General features: G+C 45.8%; 1 protein-coding gene across 1 annotated transcript in view; it reads left to right on the top strand.

Annotated features, from left to right (window-relative positions):
• The window catches only part of TASOR2 (transcription activation suppressor family member 2), a 71,708-nt gene that overhangs the window by 48,941 nt on the left and 3,563 nt on the right, over nucleotides 1-19,204 (top strand). Inside the window, exons 17-22 of the mRNA XM_021696733.2 lie at nucleotides 1,250-2,129; nucleotides 3,779-4,208; nucleotides 7,461-11,309; nucleotides 16,880-17,005; nucleotides 17,663-17,816; nucleotides 18,588-18,693. Coding sequence (XP_021552408.2) covers nucleotides 1,250-2,129; nucleotides 3,779-4,208; nucleotides 7,461-11,309; nucleotides 16,880-17,005; nucleotides 17,663-17,816; nucleotides 18,588-18,693 — 5,545 coding nt within the window. The remainder of the gene's footprint in view (nucleotides 1-1,249; nucleotides 2,130-3,778; nucleotides 4,209-7,460; nucleotides 11,310-16,879; nucleotides 17,006-17,662; nucleotides 17,817-18,587; nucleotides 18,694-19,204) is intronic.

Raw genomic sequence — 19,204 nt, 5'->3', positions numbered from 1 at the left:
CACACACACACACACACACACACACACACACACACACACACACACACGTTCTCATTCTGTTTGATGACCTCACAGGCCAGGGTTTTCTCTTTAAATGGATTCGTAGTCATTGGCCTTTGCAGGAAGGTTAATAATTCATTTCAGACCTGCTGCTGCTGTTATAAAGAACACAGTTTGCTTTTCTGTGTATGCACTTGCTGCAGGAAATTGTTGCCTAGTATTGTTGTGAACTCTGTCCTTCATGATAGCCGCATCTAAGTAGGCCGAACTAACATCCTGAGAATGCAAGTAGGCGACTGTAGAAGGTCGCTTTCTGCTTAAGACATATGGTGGATTGGATCATCTACAGAAAGGAGAATTATCGGTAGACAAGGAGATTTGCTATTTGCAGACAAGAGTAGAGAGGAAATGTTTTCAGTACAGAACTTAAAGTTTTAGAAGATGATGAAATTGGTGATTCTGAATGAATAATCTTATGACTCTTCTGATTTTTTTATTTGTATCATTACATATTCTAATGAAACATCAGTAGGGTTAAAAGTCATGTCTAGGGCGCCTGGGTGGCTCAGTTGGTTAAGCGACTGCCTTCGGCTCAGGTCATGATCCTGGAGTCCCTGGATCGAGTCCCGCATCGGGCTCCCTGCTCGGCAGGGAGCCTGCTTCTCCCTCTGACCCTCCCCCCTCTCATGTGCTGTCTCTCTCATTCTCTCTGTCTCAAATAAATAAATAAAATCTTTAAAAAAAAAATAAAAGTCATGTCTAGTTTGAACTTAGGTGATTTCTCTAACAAAGCACTTGTTAAGGGACATGCTTTCTAAAAGTGTGTTAACATACTATAATATACACTTCAAACTTAGAAATTCTTATGTTCTCACTAGATTGTAAGCTCTCTGAGGGCAGGACTCCTGTTTTTTATTCTTGTTTTTCTTTCCCTCTTTGTATATTTCTTTAGCTGATCAGTATACCTTGTGTGTAGTTCGGTACGTGCCTTTTGAAAGGTGATTTCTTTTTAAATCAATATGCACACTCCTTAAGATTTGTTCCCATGGTAAATACATTATATTAGAACTGGCAGTTGGAAGAAACGTGATAGTAAAATTTCAACCTATAATCTATGTAACCTATCCAGAGGTTCTTCTTGAGTATATTGACTTAACCATTGATTTTCACTAAGCCATAGTAGTAATATAGCAGAGAATTAAAATATATGGAAATCAAATGTTACATGTCTTTTTCTTTTATACTGAAGCAAAAGGAGAAACTGGTTCACAACTTCCATCAGAAATCTCATCAGTTGGTCAAGAGGATGTTATTAGCATAAATGCAACTCAGACAGAAGATATCTCGGTGGCTCAAAAAGATCTGCCTGAAAACTCCATTGTCAACTGTGACTCCCAAGCCCTCAATATGCTAGCTGACCTAGCATTAAGTGCTGCTACTTCTACCACACCACCATCTGAGCCCAGGAGCTTTCCCTGCGCCTCTGAATCACCACAGAATGATGTTTTGCTTTCTAAAGAACATTCTGTGCACGGTACATCTGACCATGAGTATCACAGAGGAGTTAAAAATCAAAAAGGTGGACTGTTACCTAAGCCCTCCTCTGAGAAGAAGAGTAGTCCGGCACCTGATTCCCCCGTCAGCCAAGAGGAGGAGAGCGTGGCTCCTGGCAGTCCGGCCCCCGTGGAAGCCGCATCAGCCCTTTCTGAGGAAACGCTAGAAAGTAATGATGCAAGCCAAAGCTCTTTTGTTGCCGTGGAACATTCCTATGCCCTGCTCCTTGCGGAACATTCAAAGAAGCACCTACAGCAGAGAGGAACCTCCAGCCCTGCCTTCGCCAAGAATGGCCCCAAAGGCCCTGAGGCGGGGACCCCGGTGGGGAAAGTAATGCCATTCCGGCACCAGCAGAGCGCGTCCCCACTGCAGAAGCTGTCCAAGGCCCTGGTGCTCAAGCGCAGGAGGAGATTGCTGTCCTCCAGCCTGAAGGACTTTCACTGCTCTCACACTGTGTTCAGCTGTGACGGCTCTGTTAAGGTCACTTTCACATGTGACACGGAGTATGTGTTCAGCTTGGACAGCAAGTATACCAACAACCCGCTGGAGAAAACTGTAATCCGAGCACTACATGGGTAAGTAGGAGTGACATTCCATGAAAACGGACGTGACTTTTGTGTTGAGATAAATGCAGTGGGAAGGAATCCTTGTGCCAGACTTTGGGCAAAGAGAAGTCCTGTGTGTGCATCCGATAACTTAGTAATAATATCAGGCAGTCGTGTTTACTGACAACTAAGAAAATGAGGCTGGTTTTGCCCCTGTCAGTGGTCACATGGAGACCTTTTGCAAGCTGACTTTAACCCTGTGAATGGCTTTCCATTTTGAGATGCTCCTACATAAGCCTTTGTGGTCTTTGAATTACAATATTTAAATGAGATCTTAATGTAAAATCGTGAGATAGAGAAATAATGCTTTACAGCCTAAATTCCGGAAGAAACATTTCAAGAATTACTTCTAGCTTGTTAAGCTGGTCAGGTTGTTCTGCGTGAGCAGGTTTACATGGGGTTGTTCTGTAAATCTTTAAGGGGCCAAGGCAGTCACAGCAGAGGGACTGAAGGCACAGGCTTTGGAGTTTGGGCTGACCCAGGTTTTTAACGTAGGTTCTCCCACTTAACTAGCTTCTGTGACCTGGAAGAGGTTCCTGTTCTCTGGGGTAGTGCTTCTCAATCTTTACTCTCTGACAGCTTATTTAGAGATCTCATTCAAGTGCAGATTGTGACTCAGGTCTGTTTGGGACGGGCCTCTGGGCCTCCGAGTCCACATTTCTAACAGATTTCCAGGTGAAGCCAGTGGAGGATGGCAGTCTGTAGGGACCCCTTCGAAGGATGGGTTAGTAATAGCTACAAGTGAGGTTGCTGTGTACTGGAGGGTTTTGCGCAGTGACTGGCACATACTGGTAAGTGGTAACCATTACTATTCCCAACGAGCGCTCGCTGAAGGGAATGGCACTCAGCTACCTCTTCGTGGAGTGTTTCACCTAGGAGCGGCTCAATTGTGTCAGACTTCTCTCCGTGCTCCGGTTACAAGCTTGCACTCATGGGAGCATCGACTTAACATTTGCATCTACTCAGGACGGTCATTTCCATAGCCTTCATCCTGCTTACCTGAAGCCCAGCTCTGCAGCCCCTCTGACTCTTCTCACTGCCACTCTCTGCTTTACTTTTGCTGGGCAAATGGCCAGAAATGTTTTCTCCCTGTGTGGTTTCAGGAGATTTGCCAGGACTGTAATCTGAAAATAGTGTTCTGCTGAATTGCCCACAGAGATATTTTAATCTTCAGACTTTCCCAACTGTTAGAAGAAACACACAAAAATAGAAAAGAAATGAGTTGGCCAGACTTGGCAAAAATGAGGATTTGGGTGGTTGCTGGAGCCATTATTCACATAATAGGTATATTGTGTCCAGAGAGAGTTGGAGTGGAGTAAAAGAAAAATCCTAGACCAGGAGCCCGGAGACCTCTGTTCGAGTTGTGGCTCTACCGTGTAAAAGTTTTGTGATCTAAAAGAAGTTAATTTTCAAAGCTCTGATTTTCAGTTCCCTCTTCTGCCTCTGTTAAGTGAGGGGATTAGATTCATTGTCATTATTTGTTACATTAACTTCATTTTTATCTTATTCATTGTTTCAAGTTTGTATATTTTTAATACAAAAATGAACACATTTAAAACTAAGATTAGAATCACCAATTTCAGTGATTTTTTTGCATGTTTTTTTCCTTAAAATCTCAGGCCCTGGAACACTGACTTACCTGATAACGTGGAAGAAGTGAAACTTTTACTTCATATGTGGGTAGCTCTGTTTTACAGCAAGCAGAACAAAGTCATACGGTCATCCCGAAAAGTGGTAGAACACAGCAACCCAGCAAAATATGTGTCTATAAATAGCACATTAGAATCTTTTGAATTCAGTGAAATTGAGGAGTCCTCCAGTGTGGAAAGATGTTCTGTAGACCCTCTTTTGGAGACCAATGAAACTCCCACAGGTCATGCTGCCGACGTGTCCTTCCCTGACACTAACGCCTTGCTTCCCTTCATGAAACCACCACCCACGGGAGGCTTGGAATTCTGGGTACAGAATGAACAGAAAGAAATTTGTGCAGGAGAGGGTCATCCAGATACCCCAGAAAGCCAGAATTTGATTTATTCTTGTAATAATGAGGTAAGTAAAGCTGAATACTATATGTGCTAACATTTTTGAAGAAATTTTTTTTTTTTCTTGATATGTAAAATCACATTCAAAACATGTCATTGGTTTCTTTTAGGAAGGTGGATTCTCTGTGTAAAGGATTAATATCAAAACTTAGTTTTCGTAAATGTCGCTCTGGATTGTCTGCAGGTGGAGCTTTTCTCCATCCTGATTGAAGACGCAGAAGTAGAAACAAACCATGGGGGTCAAATGGGCCTGGGGACCAGCCATAATGGTGTCACTTATCAGTTGTATAATTTGGGGCAAATTACTTGTTCTCTCTAAGCATGCTCTCTTATCTTTTAAAAGAGGTAAATAATATCTGTTCTTAGAATAGGTTTTTTATTTTATTCGAGAGCAAGAGAGCAGGAGCAGAGTGGGAGAGTGGGGGGTGCAGAGAGAGAGGGAGAAGCAGGCTCCCCACTGAGCAGGGAGCTCGATGAGGGGCTCGATCCCAGGACCCTGAGATCATGACCTGAGCTGAAGGCAGACGCTTCACCGACTGAGCCACCCAGATGCCCTAGAATAGTTTTTAAGGATCATATGCAGTAATAAATATTATAAGTCTTTGGTAAACCTTAAACTGAAATTGAATATGTTCAAAATTATTAGAACAGTAAGTACAATGCTAGACTCTACTGGTAACTATTTGTAAATATGGAAAATACACTTTGTTTCTTTCCATTGTTCTCAACTAATGTTCAGCAAGACCAGATAATCACATTTTAACTGGAGCAAATAAAAAAGTTATATCAAAAGTCTATAAGTAAATGGATTGACAAAATATGTGCCTCTTTAAGGTTTCAGCATTGGTCTCTTCCAGGATACTTTTGCATGGGTTTGGGCACCTGCAGTGCACATCTTAACATTGAATAGACAGCGTTTCTATACCTGGGGTTACGTGGGGATTTGTGGGTCTAGGGACAAACCTCAGAGAGCCTGTGTCTCCAGATGCTCATCTTTATCAAAATGAAACTGATGGTGTGCTGTGGACTAGACAGTGGTTTGCACCCTTTGCTCACATTAGCTCAGTCTCACACAGCCTGGTGAATAAGGACCACTCCCCCCATCTTATAGATGAGGAGACTAAGTCTGCTTCTCTCTCTCCCTCTGCCCCTTCCCCTGCTTGTGCTCTCTCTCTGAAATAAATAAACAAATAGATCTTTCTTTAAAAAAAGAATCTCTACCTTAGAATAAGAAAATATAGTTTAGGGGCGCCTGGGTGGCTCAGTTGGTTAAGCGACTGCCTTTGGCTCAGGTCATGATCCTGGAGTCCTGGGATCAAGTCCCGCATCAGGCTCCCTGCTCAGTGGGGAGTCTGCTTCTCCCTCTGACCCTCCTCCCTCTCATGCTCTCTGTCTCTCATTCTCTCTCTCTCAAAAAAATAAAATCTTTAAAAAATTTTTAAAAAAAGAAAAAATCTAGAAGACTTTGATTACTACCTGATAAAGTATTTTTTGTTGTTTTAATCTGCAATCACCATCATCATTACTAATTCTAGGAATGGTGTTTTTGCAAATGTGAAATAGTATTAAGAAATAGAGTATTAAAATTAATTTCTATAGCATATACTTAAGTTTTTTTCCATCATCTCCTTGGCTACCATGCCCATACTTTAAAGGCGTGTGCACATGCGCTATATCCCCTGCCGTCTTCCCCACGTGGGCAAACTAGATGTGAAGAGAACTCCAGCACCATAGGCATTAGAAACCATTGGCATGGGCGCCTGGGTGGCTCAGTTGGTTAAGCGACTGCCTTCGGCTCAGGTCATGATCCTGGAGTCCCTGGATCGAGTCCCGCATCGGGCTCCCTGCTCAGCAGGGAGTCTCCTTCTCCCTCTGACCCTCCCCCCTCTCATGTGCTCTCTCTCATTCTCTCTCTCTCAAATAAATAAATAAAATCTTTAAAAAAAAAAAAAGAAACCATTGGCATGTTGCTCTGAGTCATGTGTTTAAATGTGTGGGTTAATGAACTAAATAAGAAAAAAATAAAAAGTTCTTTTTAAGTATCAGACTTTATATTAAACATATTACACTTCGCCAGTAGTAAAAAATATCTATCAATATAAACATAGGAAGTTGATGACAATTTGCATTTCACGAAGTCCACAGGCCTGGTGAGATTAGCAGCCACAGCATGATTGAAGGGTCACAGGAAAGTTTTCAGAATGACTCTTACCATCAAGACTTTTCTATGCTTTGTGTCTGGCCAGTCATGTCCTCTTAAAACTCTGAGTCTCCACCCTACCCTGCCATTTATGTGGGTCAGTGTCTTTCTTTGTTTAAGACAGAAGTCTTTTTAACAGATTTTAAACCCAGGTCCTGACTTTGAGTATGATCGCCTCAAGACGTGGCAGGAAATCTGTGACCATAATGTTCCAAATATTATAGGTGTATGGTCAGTGATGATCAGTCCATTTTACCATATTCTGGACAAGACCATGCTTCAGCCTTAAAACAGCCTGTTTATGAGGTCATCAGAATGTCCAGAGATATTCCGCTAGTGTTTAACCTATATCCTTCCTGCTTTAAAGCGATCCTTTTGGTTCAGTTTGTTAATGCAAACTGCACTGTGTTTTCTGTTCTGTTGAATAGGAGTATTGTAATGAGAGAGTTACAAGCAAAGAAGATAGCTAAGGGGTAAGGGATCTTTATTTACCAGAATGGAGATTGACACCCTTGAAAAACTGCTCATCAGTCATACTACAAGAGATCATAATTTACTCTTTCCTCATGGGAGAGTTGCAGATGACAGTGTATTTGTGGTTTGATCGAAAGCTGGTGTTTAAAATAAGTTATTCTTTGCTTTAAAAAACTATCTTTTAATCTTACTGAAAAACACTTAAAACTGAGTCCTTTTTTCTCTAGTACTGCATTTCTGCATTAGGTGATGCTAGTTAGCAAACAGGCTGCATTTTCAGGTCTTTGCATTGTCACTGGTCCAGCCACTTTTCTTCCCAAAAGTCAATTAAAAAAAAAAGACTGTGCAGTTAAAGGTTTGAAGCTCTCATTTGTGTGTATATTTAAAGAAAAATTCCTATTTTGGGCTGTTGTAAGTCTGCCTAAAAAGAGAGGGATTTGCTTGATTTCTACCCTGTGATATTCTTAAAGATTAAAAGATTCAAAAGAACAAACTGACATTGATTCTTGTCCACTCTGTTCTTCACCATAAGTGATGTGAAAAAAGAGTCTATTTGACTCTTGATTTTTCTTTTTGTCATTTCAGATAATGGGGGGTAAAGCCAAACAAGACCCATCAGATAAACTAGAGACTTCTAATCTTGGAAGTACCCAAACTAATGGACCTTCTATTCCCGGTGAAGATAAAACCTTTGAGCCACTTGATAGCACAAGAGTGACTTACAGTGATACTGTCACACAAACCACATTCAGCAAGACTTATGATGGGCTCAGCGATCAGTCGGTGACTTGTCAGAAGTCTGTGTACAGCACCCTGGAAAGCAAAGTTGATATTTTTCATGCAGCAGTGCAAACAAAAACCAGTGCTTTACAGGGCCTCATCCAGCAGAGCAGCCCCATGAGCAAAGAATGTCAGCCTTCATTGGAGAGTAAGGATGATACAGAGTATGTGATGATTAATCTGGAACCAGTTACGTTCACTTTTGAAAAAAACACCTATGTACCAATACAGACAGAAGTTGCAAATAGAAGCGATGAACCTACAACCTTTAATACGGAGTTGATTAAGCAAGTGTCACCTGCTCCGAGTCTTAGACATCCTGTGTCATTTGAAAAGGCACAAACACAAGGCCTTAGGGATGTTCCCTCTCCAGCAATGTCCAAACAAAAAGGCACTAAGTACCTTTGTGCCTCTTCAGTAAGTAGAGAGACACTTGCAAAAGAAATGTGTTCATGTTCACTACAGAAAGAGATTCCTGCTCCAGGCTTATCACCACCATCTGATAATTCGAGGGTAGCCGAGGCGTTGTCATTAGTTAAAAGTTCTAATCATTCGTCACCCAGGGAAGAAATGAAACTCTCTCAAGAATTTTTCCTGCAGACTCAGAGTCTCTTTGGCATATCTTCGGAAGAAATCGTAGAGCCGTCCCAGGTTGAAGAAGTGGTCTCGGCATCTGCCTCCGCCACTTTGGGAAGAACTACCTCTCGTAACTGCATTCCGCCAACGGGCGATATGGCAGGTAGCTCCTCGGAACCAGTGAGTGACAGGAGTGCTCTAAAGAGTGAAAATAGGAATTTTGAACCCTTTGATTCAGCTTTTACCAAGCAAACCAGCCTCTCTGTGAGTAGAGAGGAGGCCAGCCTGGAGTTCTCCGAGGATGATTCTGATATTGACCTCACTCTCACAATATCGCCACCCACCAGCCCCAGAGAAGAGATGCCCGCGGGGGGACTAGAGCTGAGGCAGGAGGCCCCCGTGTCGAATCTGGAACTTCAGGACACGACTGAAGAGGTAATCGGGCCAGAAGAGGTGACTCTCCTAGAAAACCCAGAAGTGGATTCTGCTGATTTTACATCCGTGTTCCCTACAGTGCCAGAGAAATCGTTAGAAAGTAAGGAGAGAAAAGGTGATAATTTACAGACAGTTACCCTAATACTTTCTAAAGAAACTTGCGCCCTTGAGATTGCAGAGGAAGTGAACGTTACCTCAGACTTTCCCTTTGCCTCTTTAATTGAAGAAGTGTCACCAGCTTCCAGTCCTGACCCCCAGGATCCAGTTGAAGCAGCACAGCCATCTCAGGCCTTGTCTCTGTGTAGTTTACAACTGGCCGATACACAGCGGGAGAGAAATGCCAGATTCTCCCGGATCGAGTCAGTAGATTCGGCCTTCACGGAGAAAGGAAATTCTTTTGTTGGTCCTGTCCATCCAGTGGGACAAGATAGCCTAACTGGAGTCCAGCAAATGCAGCTTTCTGCTGAAATGCCGCTAGTAGGAAGTAAGCATCCAGAAAGAAAAGATGGCCATTTGACCCTTCCTGGTAAAATAACTGAGGAAATTGTCCCAGGGGGGCACGGTGAGGGTGAGGGTTTCTCTTTCTCAGAAAAGGTGCCATGCTGTGATACGAAGCTGGGACAGCCTGCCCCGGCTGCCAAACACGGAGAGGACATCAAGCTTTCTCTAGAAAAGTTGGTGACATCGGGAAATCCACTGCAGCCAGTTAGCATACAGAACAGGAATTTAAGTCCTCTTGTCTTGGAGACCGGTGAGCCTCCATTTAGTCCTAGAAAGATGACTGAAAATAAGTTTTTGGCAGACACATTTGTTTCTACAACTGCTCCAAGTGGTATAGTGAATGTGTCACTAAAACAGCAGACCAGCCCTAAAAGTATTAAAAATCTCTTTAGCAGTGATGTGAAGACAGATGGAGGCGTTTACGCGCAAGCTCAGTCCTTGAGCTCTGGCTCAGTTGGCGGAGCTGATACATGGACACACAGACACTCAGAGATCCCCAAACTTGCTTTTCCCTCAGATGGTGCTGCCTTACCCCACTGTCCCAGACCTACAAACACAGAAACCGGGTTCCAGACACAGGAAATCTCAGTAGTCAGAATGGCCAGTTTGCTGAAGAATGGTGACGCTGAGGCCAAATTCCATGAAGAAATCACAGATCTAGGAGGTGTTGACTCCCAGTCAAGCACCACATCTCCAAAAGGCAAACAAAAAATAATTCATGTGCTGCAAGATAGGGCAATGTGTGAAACAAAAGATCTGCTGAACGCTGGGCTTTTCCCCATGTGTGTGCCTGGGGATTCATACCATAAAACAGCCATCACCGGTGAAAATACCAGTAGAGAGCCCTGTGCTTCCGTCATTCCCCAGTCTTGTGCCCCTCTTGTTTGTGGAGTCTCTGAAGAGCAGACAGCAAATAAGGGCTCTGGTGAGGGGCTCAGAGCCGAGGAGGACTCGGGGACCGTGGGTGGAGACGTGGATGTCAGTGTGAATTCTGACATCCATTATGAGCCGCTTTCTGGAGAGTCCGATCAAGACTCTTGCGGGGACTGTAGAAATCCCAAATCAGAGGTAGAGGGTTCCTGCACTTTGAGGTACAGTCAAACCAAGAAAGAAGAAGATGCTTCAAAAGATGATTATGACTCTTTCCTGAGCCTAAATAACAGTGATAATGAAGAGTGGGGCTACTCTGCCCACGCCCCAGGGCTGGAGATGGGCATTGCTCCCAGACACTGGCTCGTTGGATTCAAGAAAGAAGACAGGTGTGTGCCATCTTATATCCAGATCCGAGACCTCCGTGGCATCCCCAGGACTTACGCTAATTTCACCATAACTAAAGAGCTCACAGATACCACAAGAACTTTGCACAGCCTGAAGAGGCACCCCAATTTCACTGCAAAATGTGGCTTGCTCAGTTCCTGGACAAATACCTGGCAGGTGGCAGATGACCTCACCCAGAACACTTTAGATTTGGAGTATCTGCGTTTTGCACATAAGCTAAAACAAATTGTAAAGAAGGGCGATTCTCGGCCTTCTGCCTCCTCCACCAATGTCTTTCCAAAGGAGCCTCCTCTAATTGGTGCTGGAGCCTTCCCTCTGACAAAAGTGTCCGAGTCCCCGGCTCTGCACCTTGCATCCCGCAGCAGAAGCCCCCTTGTGGTAACAGTGGTGCACTCAGGGTCCTGGCAGCAGGGCCCACGCAGGACAGGCCACACGCTTGGCAGTTTGGACAGTTCTTCCTTTTGGAAGGAGAGCTGTGGTCACAGTAGAAATCATCTTGAAAATTCTGGAAGAAATCAGACTGTTTCATTCCACCTCAACAAACTGAAATACAACACTACTTTAAAAGAATCCCGGAACGATATTTCACTTATTCTCAATGAATACGCTGAATTCAACAAGGTGATGAAGAATAGCAGCCCGGTCGTTTTCCCAGAGAAAGAGTCCACCATGGCTTCTGGAGAAGCTGCCTCTCGAGAGCTGTATTCCTCTTTCCCACGGGCAGCCTCCTATGAAGACATGATCACAGACCTGTGCACCAGTTTGCACGTCAAACTGAAGAGTGTGGTCCAAGAGGCCTGTAAGAGCCCCTTCCTGTTCTACGTCCTGGAGACCGAAGACCAGTCATTCTTTGTGAGAACAAAGGTACAGTGCCAGCTTCCCCTTCGAGCTTGCATGGTTCCAGTAGCCGTCTGACTTTGTCTTAGAGCTCGTACATTTAGCGTTCATGGCTTCAGAGAGAAATCATGACAGGAAGTGGCCTTTGAGTCTGACAGCTCCGTCTGTCTGCATATAAGTGTTCCGCTGCGGAAATCCCAGACCCATCATGGGTCCCGCGTCATGTGTCACCTCTGCTTGTCATGTCTATTTCCATCAGTCTGAAGTAGTTCCTCTGTCGTGTGTTATCTTTGGTGACCTTGACAGTATTGAAGGATGTACGCCAGTTATGTGAGAGTTTCCTTCAGTTTATGTGCATCTCCTGTTTCCTCATGATTTATGCATTTTAGATGAAAATACCCACATGCGATGTTCTCCTCTTAATGCACCATGTCAACTTGTCCCACTCCTGTGTATTAATTTCTTTCCCGTGAAGATGGTTTCTGCCAGGTTCCTCCACCTCCAATGTAAAGTTAATAAATGTGCTGTAATTATTAATGAGTGGGGAGGGAGAATAGGCTATATAAAAATATCCTATTCTGCATCAGACTTTCACCCACCCAAGTGAATATCCATTGACAGTTGCCTGAAGCAGCTACTAATATGATCGTTGCTTGGGGGGCAGGTGGGGGGCGGGGGTTTCAATTCCATCCTTCCTTGTACGTTTATTAGTGGGCGTTCTGCTGCAGGGTAGAGCTTTCCCTTCTCCAGCATATGCTTATTTATACCCCATGGGCCCACATTCCATATAATTTTACTCAGAGTTACCATCCAGTCCCTCATCATTTTTTGTTCATTCTAAGTGTACTCCTTAACCCCCATCTCCCTCCCCTTTCCCTCCAGTGACCAGCAGTGTGTTCTCTGTAGTTCAGTCTGTTTCCTGGTTTCTCTCTCTCTCTTTTTTCCTTTGTTTTGTTTCTTAAACTCCACATATGAGTGAGATCCTGTGGTCTTTGTCCTTCTCTGACTGACATTTCACTCAGCATGGCTCCATCCACGTCGTTGAAAATGGCAAGATTTCATTCTTTTTTAATGCTGAGTAATATTCCGGTGTATGTGTGTGTGTGTGTGTGCGTGCGCGCACACACGTACGTACATACATGTGTACACATACATCTTCTTTATCCATTCATGAGTCAGTGGATGCTTGGGCTGCTTCCATAATTTGGCTATTATAGATAATGCTGCAATAAACATAGGAGTGCATGTACCCCTTTGAATTAGTGTTTTTGTATTCTTTGAGTAGATACCCAGTAGTGGGATTGCTGGATCGTAGGGTAGTTCTATTTTTAACTTTCTAAGGAACCGCCATACTGTTTGCAAAGTGGCCGCACCAGCTTGCATTCCCACCAACAGTGCACAGGGTTCCTTTTTCTCCACATCCTCGCCAGCACTTGTTTCTTGTGGGTATTTTTTTAAGTTTTTTGTTGTTGTTGTTGTTATTTAATTAATCTCCAACACCCTATGTGGGGTTCAAACTCACAACCCCAAGATCAAGAATTGCACAATCCTCCAACTGAGCCAGCCAGGCGCTCCTCTTGTGTTGTTGAGTTTAGCCATTCTGACAGGTGCAAGGTGATATCTCATTGTGGTTTTGATTTGCATTTCCCTGATGATGATGTTGAGCATCTTTTCATGTATCTGTTGGCCATGTGTATGTCTTTGGAGAAATGGCTGTTCATACCTTCTGCCTATTTTGTAATTGGGTTATTTATTTTTTGGGGTATTGAGTTTGATGAGTTCTTTATATATTTTGGATACTAACCCTTTATCAGAGATGTCATTTGCAAATATCTTCTCCCATTCAGTAGGTTGCCTTTTAGTTTTGTTGATTGTTTCCTTCATTGTGCAGAAGCTTTTAATTTTGATGTTGTCCCAGTAGTTCATGTTTGCTTTTGTTCCCCTTGCCTCAGGAGACATGTCTAGTAAGAAGTTGTTAAGGCCGATGTGAAAGAGGTTACTGCCTGTGCTTTGTGCTAGGATTTTTATGGTTTCAAAAGGTCTCACATTTAGGTCTTTCATGCACTTTGAATTTTTGTGTGTGGTGTAAGAAAGTGGTCCAGTTTCGTTCTTTTGCATATGGATGTCCAGTTTTCCCAAACCATTTGCTGAAGAGTCTTTTTCCCATTAGATACTCTTTTCTGTTTTGCCGAAGATTGATTATATAGTTGTGGGTTTATTTCTGGGTTTTCTGTGCTATTCTTTGTTCTATGTGTCTGTTTTTGTGCCAGTATGATGTTGTTTTAGTCATTCCTGTTTTGTAATATAACTTGAAATCTGGAAATGTGATGCCTCCGGTTTTGTTTTTCCTTTTCAAGATTGCTTTGGCTGTTCAGGGTCTCTTGTGGCTCCATAGATTCTTTGTTGTAGTTCTATGAAAAATGCTGTTGGTATTTTGATAGGGATTGAATGAAATGTGTAGATTGCTTTGGGTCGTATGGACATTTCAGCAATATTTGTCTTGGTCCTTCATTACTTATGGTAATGCTCAGATTGTTCCAGACCCAGCCAGTGGGAGTCCTTCTGACAAGACCCCATAATTGTTTGGATTCTTATGCTTTCTTCCTTTGTGGTACAACTCCATGTTCCAGATTTATCGCCTATATTCCTTGACCCAGCCTTGAAGTCTGCCATTTCTCTAAGGAGCACTGATTCTTTTAAGGGAAGAATAGCATTTGGAGTCAGTATCTGGGCATTGGGTGAACTCCATGCCATTGGGTGTCACTGCCTCTCGGCCCTCCCAGCGGAGCCAGGAAGTCTGTGGATAGGTCTATAAAACTGGAGTGGGTGCACACGCATCCCCAGGTCCAGTCCAGCACCAGGAGGCTTGTCCTTTGCCAGAGGAGCAGCGCTCCCCCCCACCCCGTGTGTCAGAAAACCGGCTCCCATCATCCCAGATCCCTCCGCCAGCCTGAGGAATTCCCACTCCTGGCCTACAGCTCAGCCCTCGCCCAGCCCCCTCTTCACGGCCTGGGGCACCGACCCAGAGCTGGTCCCCAAACATACCGCCTCCCTCAACCCTCTACACTCGCAGCAGGAGCCAGTTCAAAGGAGGGAGGCAGTCCTTAATATACGTTGGAGAGTCCCAGCGTGTAAGGGGAGGGGAAATGTTGCCTTTCCGTCACGATCCTTCCAGCTAACGGGGCAAGCAAAACACTGATAAAAGCACACAAATCAGTGTCAGGTCAACAGGTCATGTAGCGGCACAGGTGTTTGGACCTCGTTTTGAGGGCAGCGGGCCTCGTCAGGAAGGTCAGGATCTTTTTCTTAAGGAAGCGATGCTGGCCTCTTGTGCAAGGTGTGCACGGCTAGACTAATACGTGTGTCGGTTCTCAGCGTTCGCCTAGATTTGTTTCGGAGTTCGCTTATGTCAACACTTCTGAGAAGTCCAGAGTATCTGTCACGTGATAAATGTCACTTGGCAAAGCCACGAATGTTGAATTACTAACAGGAAACATGGGAAGGGGTTTGTGGCCGTCGTCGTGGCAGAGCGGGGTGGCGGAAGCCAGGTCTGCGAGTGTGAGGCCTTGGGGTGGGCGGGCGGCCGGGAGCACATGGCGGGGGGCGTGGGGAGCGCGTCTGGAGGTGTGGACAAGGGACAGGACCCCCCGAGGCCTGAGGCCTAGCCTCAGGTAGCAGGGAGGCCCTGAACACTACTTCTAAAAGATAAATAACATCATGTTTGTGTTTGAGAGCAAACTCTTGGGCTACAGGGTGGGGAATGGACTGGAAACGTGATGGCCAACAGGCTGGCGTGTGAGGCTGGAGTCAAACATATATTCTTCTCTAAGATCGCTGATGGCTCCTATTTTGTACCCTTTACATAGGATTTTAGATTATTTAAAGTAACAGATTTTTACTCCCCATCAAGGATCCTTTGGTTTTCCAAGGTTTTCATAAACGGTTGCCAGGTCTGTCCCCCCCAGCCGTGCCACCATCATCTTTGGTCCAGTTTCCATGCCACTTTGGTAAGCAGTGGAGTCGGAAAAAATGAAGCATTTTTTTAGGTGCTTGGCCTCCAAAAGTGACCTAAAAATGAATTTTTTTTTTTTTTTTTAACCTTGGAAGTTAATTTTGTTTGGCTGATTACATATACTTTACCTTGACCGGTACTGAAATAAGTCCAGGGTCGATGCAGTAGCATCAAAGCCACAGTGAGCAAAATACCCTCTTGCTCTTTGCTTCCATCTTCTCAGAAGCAACTGCGCCAATCACAGCCTTGGCGGAGCGCGGGGGATGCGGGCTTGTGTGCAGGAGGGAGAGCGAAGTAGCAGCGCTCAGTCCCTCGCAGCTGGAGAACCCGGAGATACCACGCGGCGTCCAGGAGCACACCTGTTGTCTCACGATCCTTATTTATCACGTGGCCACTGTTTACGACAGAAAATAACAAATTTTTTGCAAAGATAAAACTAATCTTCAAGTGAGAAGGTGAACACGGTATAAAATCAGCTTCAGAATAAAGTACCATCAAGATAATCTAGAGCAAAATGTTTTCAAAACCTCAGAAAGCTACCCTGGACAAGCTTTCTGTCCTGGAGAGTCCTGAGGCATTCGGGAGAGATGGGACGTCAGGCCCCATTTCTCTGTAAGGTGAGGAAGCTCTGGGAGGTCCTTCATCCCTGTGGAAATTCAGAGCGTGCAACAGAAAAGCCTGGACTCCACGGCATGTGGCGACAGTGTTGAACGTCTCAGAAAATGTGTCCATTCAAGTGGTTTATTAGTAAATTAAGTCAGAGCTAAAGATTTATATTTAAATGTTTTAGTGGGCTCGTTAAAAGAGTTCTTCTCTGGAGGTGTTTCTTTGAAGATACGTTGCCGTGCATTTTGAACGAAGAATTGAAATAAGATTTGAGTTGTTTTGAGATCCAGGGGAGGTGGACACTGTACTTTTACAAAGGAAATAGCAAGTACTGGTCAGACATGGTGTTGCTGGTGCAAGGAGGAACATCAAGGTGTGCGCTGGAAACCTCCAGAACCCTTCAGACAGAAGCAGGGTCCGCATCACGAAGGGGGGCGGAGCGAAGGAATGTCTTCTCGTGACGCACTGCGGCGGCCGGTCGGGCCTGTGACGGGTGGGCCTGTCCTGTGGGCAGCGCAGGGCCGGCCGGCCGCCTCTCCCTGCCGCGCCTGGGGCTCGCTCCGCAGCTCTCGTGACACTCCACGGGACACGCAGGTATCATCTCCAAAAGTTCTAGATACATTTTGACTGGAGGTGGCATTTTTAGAGGGAGTATCTGCATCCCCAAGGTAACTGCCTCAGATCGGGTGAGAGTCCTGTGTCTGTGCTTTAGTCTGCTGTTGGCCACCGTATGGACATAAAGCATTGGTTATAAAGTGCTTTGCCTTCGAAACAAACCTCTAAGTCCTGTTGTTCGCGACGCCCCGGAGCCATCAGTTTGAGCTGCGAAAGCTCATTCAGAAGTAGGACCTCCTACTGCTGATGGTGCCTGGTCCTGTAGTTCAGGGACTGGGATGCGCTTCTTGCTGTGTTTAGTGGATTGGGAGTCGTTCTGGGCAGACGCCCTTTCTGTAGTAATGGTTATTTCGAAATCTTCCAGAGCGTCCTGAGGAAAGGAGGCCATACGGAAATTGACCTGCAGCATTTCTGTCAAGCCTTTCACAGAGAGAATGACACGCTGCTAGTCATCATCAGAAATGAAGATATAGCATCGCACCTGCATCAAGTACGTCTCTGTTTCTTATCAAGAAAGGTGTCCCGGGCATTTTCGGGGGTGTCCCCAGGGGGTGTCCCGCAGGCAGCGCACTTAGCGAGGCATTCGTGGGGCATGAGCCACGAACGGGGGGGGGGGGGGGCCGGAGGGGGCCTATGGGGACATTCCCTCAGCCGAGATCGAAACCTGCATCTCTTAATGCCTGACAGTAGTAAATCTTGCTTTAAAAGGACTTGTGAAAGTTTCCTTGAGTCTTTGTTTCGCTATTTCTGTTAAATAAAAGGAGTTGCCTGCCCCACGGCCCAGGCCGGGCTGCTGGGCTGCCGACGGGCGGGGGGCGGGGGTGGAGGTGAACGGCCGTGTGAGCCTGTCGCCTGCTTCACCACATTATGGGCCCCCACAGCTGAGTGGTGCTCTCCCCTCGCCCACGGTCTCCAGCCTGTGCAGTTTCAGAGACCACTTTGTAACGCAGTGCTGAGGAGTTTGCAGCGTGTGTGATGAACGGAGTCTGTGTTCCTTATGAGAAACGCTGGGGGGCTTTTGATAGGCGTTGCAGAATTCCCAGTCACCAAGGTTAAGTGTATTTTCTGCTTCCCTGAATCTTGAAACCCTTGGATAAAAGTGACCCCACCAACCTCTCTTCCCCGGGGATCCTTTTGTGTTCACTAGATTCCCTCTTTGCTGAAGCTGAAGCACTTCCCCAGCGTCCTCTTCGCTGGAGTGGACGGCCCCGAAGATGTGCTGGAGTACACCTACCAAGAGCTATTTCAGACGGGAGGCTTTGTGGTCTCGGATGACAAGATCCTAGAAACCGCAACGTTAGGTCAGTCTTCTCTTTTCCTTCCTTGTTTCTGTCTTTGAAATCTAGTCAAATCCATTTCTCTTTACCCAGTGACCCAAATACTACTACATCGAAAAGAAATTAAGTCAAAGTAATATCAACCACCACCTTTTGAGGCCTTTGTTTTTGCAATTTTCCTGTGGATTGCTGTCGTTCTCGTTCCCAGGGCATGTGCCCTGGGCCTCCCGGGTGTCACCTGGTTATCTTCAGCACCCACCCCGCTTCTCCGTTCCTTGTCTCCCACACTTGCCCAGCAGCCCTCTCTTCTCTGTGTCTCTTGTCATCACCCCTGCCATCTCGATGATGTTCTGGAAATCAGAAACATAGCTCTTAAAAGTCTTCTTAATTATGTGCGGAACACTCCTAATTGCCTTCTCTCTGGGCAGTGATTAGACGGAGGATGTTAGAACAGCACTGGGCGGGAGCTAAGGAGCAGAAACTGCCCCCACTGATGTCACATTAGAGCTCACTGTAGACGCCACTCCTGGCTCAGAAAAGGGGGGAAACCCCCACAAGCCTGAGTTCTGTGTGGAGACTGGAGTTGAGAGGAGTTGCAAGCTAGACCAGTGTTTTGTCACCACTGGACTTCCCTCTTGTCGAGTGCATGTGACAGGTGTCCGCGGGGGGAGGGGAGGGTAATGGGCAGCAGGCCTGGGGGGGGGGGCAGCAGGCGGGGGAGAGGGCGCGCCGGCGTCTGCCTTCCCACGAGTCACAGTTCCCGGCCTCCGACTAGACCTTCTTTTCTGTCTGTAGCTCAGCTGAAGGACATGGTCAGGGCCCTGCAGAAGCTGAACGGAAACGGGAGGTGGAAATGGCTGCTTCACTACAGGGAAAACAAAAGGCTAAGAGAAAATGTCAGGTGAGGCCTCGGGGCACGGGGGGGGCACGGCTGCAGGTGCACGGCTGGGTTCTGAGGTTCTGGCGGTTGCCGGCGCAGGGCCGGCAGGGAAGGCAGGTGGGCTGGAACCGCCACTGCTAGTTTGAGGCCCAGATTCTGAGTAGCACTCGAGGCTGATGGAAGTGAGTTGCGGGAGTCCCGAAATGTCCATTTAGTGAATTTCAGGCTCTACCGCCATGAACTGCGGGCTTGGGCTTGCGGCACCAATATCCGCACCCATATCCACACCCGTATTCACGTGTTTGTTCGGGTATCAAGTTGTCACAGTTACAAGGATGGAAACATTGAGACCAGAATGCTTTACCCCTCAACAGCAGACTATAAATAGGCAAGCGGACTATAAATAGGCAACGTACAGTTGGGATTTTCCAAAGTATTTTTTTTAATTGATTCCCTGGCTGAAGGGCCCTGGGGTGTGTGGGTGCCCCCAGCTGCGGTGAGGCCGGGACGGCAGTGGACACGGTGTGGAGCC

This window comes from Neomonachus schauinslandi, chromosome 5 (genome assembly GCF_002201575.2).
Source record: "Neomonachus schauinslandi chromosome 5, ASM220157v2, whole genome shotgun sequence".
Classification (NCBI taxonomy): Eukaryota; Metazoa; Chordata; class Mammalia; order Carnivora; family Phocidae; genus Neomonachus; species Neomonachus schauinslandi.
This window is presented reverse-complemented; position numbering and strand designations above follow the sequence as displayed.